We start from the raw sequence: 3,094 nt of genomic DNA, 5'->3' as shown, positions 1-3,094 counted from the left end.
GTGCGTCCTTTCCGGCAGCTGGACAACCAAATTTCACAGGATCCGGCACATGTCGGATGAAACGCGAGGCCATGCGGCACAATCCGGCGCTAATACAAGTCTATGAGGAAAAAACGGATCCGGCGGCAACTGTTGTTTCTTCAAATCGCCAGACAGCAAAAAACAGATGTGTGAAAGAGGCACAACCTACAAGGGCACAAAGATACTACACATTCACCAAGCGACAAGTGGGCCTGTCACTGTGCACCCCCAAATGCCAGGGCTGAATTTTAGGTCCTGGGGGTTGGAGACCCCAATTAGCACTTTTGCAATGATTTCTATGTCCGCCTGTCAGTGGTTACATACTTTGTACAGCGCTGCAGAATATGTTGGCGTTCTAGAAGATACAGAAATAGATAAGACAGATGTGAGCAAGAAAAAGAAAACAAAACCAAGAGATGAAAAAGGAACCATCTTCCTGCTTGTGGTTTTCGGCCACGTTGGAGGAGGCGGCTCTCGGGGGATAGGTCTGAACATGTCACTACGAGGCTGGAACTTCCTCAGTCACTTTCCTGTTTTGGAATTCCCCCTGGGCGGAGACCGCTCATTATACAGACGCCTCCTCGCTGCTGGAGCATTGCTTCTCTGGATGCCCAGGAGAGCTGCTGAGCTTGTAGAGGTTCTCCTCACAACCATTGTCCTATTACCTGTGCTCTGTGTTGTCTGCTGCGCCACCATACCCGCCCCACAGAAAGCCGCCATGAAGCCCGGCAGACCCTCCTGGAAAAAGCTGCCGCCTGCAGGTAACTTCTATCCTTAGTATTATTCTCTGTTCCGCATATGCTGGGACTTATAGTTCCCCAGGAGCTGTACGTGGCTTAGTTATATATGTAACCTGGGTGTTTGTATGGAGCTGTTCTCCAGATGTAGCAGAGCTGGATGCGTCATTCACTACGTCTCTTTGGTGATATTTTTTTGACAGTTTTATGTATATTATTGTACTTGTCCCTATTATGTATACCCTTTTCACATGTAAAGCGCCATGGAATAAATAGCACTATAATAATAATAATACAAGTCATAAAAAGTTATCAAACTTTACAACACCCTTCGACCTTCAAGATCTCTGTAAATAAGATCATTCATATCCTCATCCTCAATAAGGCTAGTTTCACACTTGCGTTGGACGGCTTCCGTAGAATTGCGTTGTGTGACGGATGCGTTGCATATAGTGGCACAACGCAATGCTACGGATCGTACAAAATAACGGAAAGCGTTTTATTTATTTATTTTTTTCTTCTTTACAGTACCGGCAGCCGACTATTGTGAACGATCAGCTGATCGCGAGCGCTCTCACATGCCGGCGGCCGAGCGCTCAGCTGAGTGCCCTGACATGCCAGCGGCCGAGCGCTCGGCTGAGTGCCCTGAAGTGCCGGCGGCCGAGCGCTCAGCTGAGTGCCCTGACATGCCAGCGGCCGAGCGCTCGGCTGAGTGCCCTGAAGTGCCGGCGGCCGAGCGCTCAGCTGAGTGCCCTGACATGCCAGCGGCCGAGCGCTCGGCTGAGTGCCCTGAAGTGCCGGCGGCCGAGCGCTCAGCTGAGTGCCCTGACATGCCGGCGGCCGAGCGCTCAGCTGAGTGCCCTGACATGCCGGCGGCCGAGCGCTCAGCTGAGTGCCCTGACATGCCGGCGGCCGAGCGATCAGCTGAGTGCCCTGACATGCCGGCGGCCGAGCGCTCAGCTGAGTGCCCTGACATGTCGGCGGCCGAGCGCTCAGCTGAGTGCCCTGACATGCCGGCGGCCGAGCGCTCAGCTGAGTGCCCTGACATGCCGGCAGCCGAGCGCTCAGCTGAGTGCCCTGACATGCCGGCGGCCGAGCGCTCAGCTGAGTGCCCTGACATGCCGGCGGCCGAGCGCTCAGCTGAGTGCCCTGACATGCCGGCGGCCGAGCGCTCAGCTGAGTGCCCTGACATGCCAGCGGCCGAGTGCTCAGCTGAACGTTCGGCCACCGAGAAATAAAATAAAGTTTGTGATTAAAAAAAAAAAAGAGCATGCGCAGTGAAAAATAAAGGTTTCCGCTGCTCAAAAAAACGTTACACGCAGCGTTCCATCCGCCCGGCGCAGCGTCAAAATAATGACGCTGCGTCGTCCAGCGGATGCAACGCTGACACATGCGTTACAGTGCGTCATCCATACAAGTCTATGGAGAATAGCGCAGTGCGTTAACGGACTGCGCTATTCTCCATAGTGACGGACTCCACTGAACGCAAGTGTGAAACTAGCCTAAGGCAGGGTTCTCATGTCCTGTAATCGTCCGTTAGAACAGATCCATTGGCAAAAAAGTTCTGGGGATCCATATTTTTTAACATTGGCGTCTATGGAGGACGGATCCGTTAACTGATTGCTATTTAGTCTCCATTTTACTTGCTATCTGTAAAGGATCCATTGTTTTCTTACCAGATCTGTTACAAATGGAAGATACATAGCAGATTAACGGATTCATCCTCCTTAGGCTGCTTTCACACATCCGGTTTTGCGTTTTTTCCGCATAGACCTTCCTTATTGCCGGATTGTGACGCATGGCCTTGCGTTCGGTCCGTTTTTTGCCGGATGCGGCATATTTAGCCCATGCGGCAGCCGTATGCAACGTTGCCTGGCACGGTTTTTTTGTCCGGCAAAAAAAAAAACGCATCCGGCCGATGCGGTGCTTTTTCCAATGCATGCCTATGGATGCCGGATGCGGCGCGATGCGTCAAAAAATGCATCCGGCCGCCGCATGCGGTTTTTTGCACTGCGCATGTTTAGTAGCGTGCCGCAACCGGCAAACAGCGGACGGGCCGCATGTAAAAACTTATGCAAAGGATGCGGTTTTTTTCGCCGCATCCGTTGCATAGGTTTTAGAGCCGGATTGGCCAGCTCTGCAAAACCGGATGTGTGAAAGCAGCCTTACCAGATCTGTCACAAATGGAAGATACATACCAGATTAACGGATCCATCCTCCATAAACTTCAATGTTAAATATAAAAAACGGATCCGGCAAGATTGCAGTACATGTGAATTCAGCCTATAAAAGTCCAATGCACAAAGTGTGGGCATTCCTCCTGTGAGATTAACACA

At 51.7% G+C, this 3,094-nt stretch overlaps 1 protein-coding gene across 1 annotated transcript in view; it reads left to right on the top strand.

Annotated features, from left to right (window-relative positions):
• Nucleotides 1–594: 594 nt before the first annotated feature.
• Nucleotides 595–3,094, top strand: part of PMAIP1 (phorbol-12-myristate-13-acetate-induced protein 1) — a 7,743-nt gene continuing 5,243 nt past the window's right edge. The window contains exon 1 of the mRNA XM_075343269.1: nt 595–782. Coding sequence (XP_075199384.1) covers nt 629–782 — 154 coding nt within the window. The 5' untranslated portion in view covers nt 595–628. The remainder of the gene's footprint in view (nt 783–3,094) is intronic.

Source organism: Anomaloglossus baeobatrachus, chromosome 1 (genome assembly GCF_048569485.1).
Source record: "Anomaloglossus baeobatrachus isolate aAnoBae1 chromosome 1, aAnoBae1.hap1, whole genome shotgun sequence".
NCBI classification, from domain to species: Eukaryota; Metazoa; Chordata; class Amphibia; order Anura; family Aromobatidae; genus Anomaloglossus; species Anomaloglossus baeobatrachus.
This window is presented reverse-complemented; position numbering and strand designations above follow the sequence as displayed.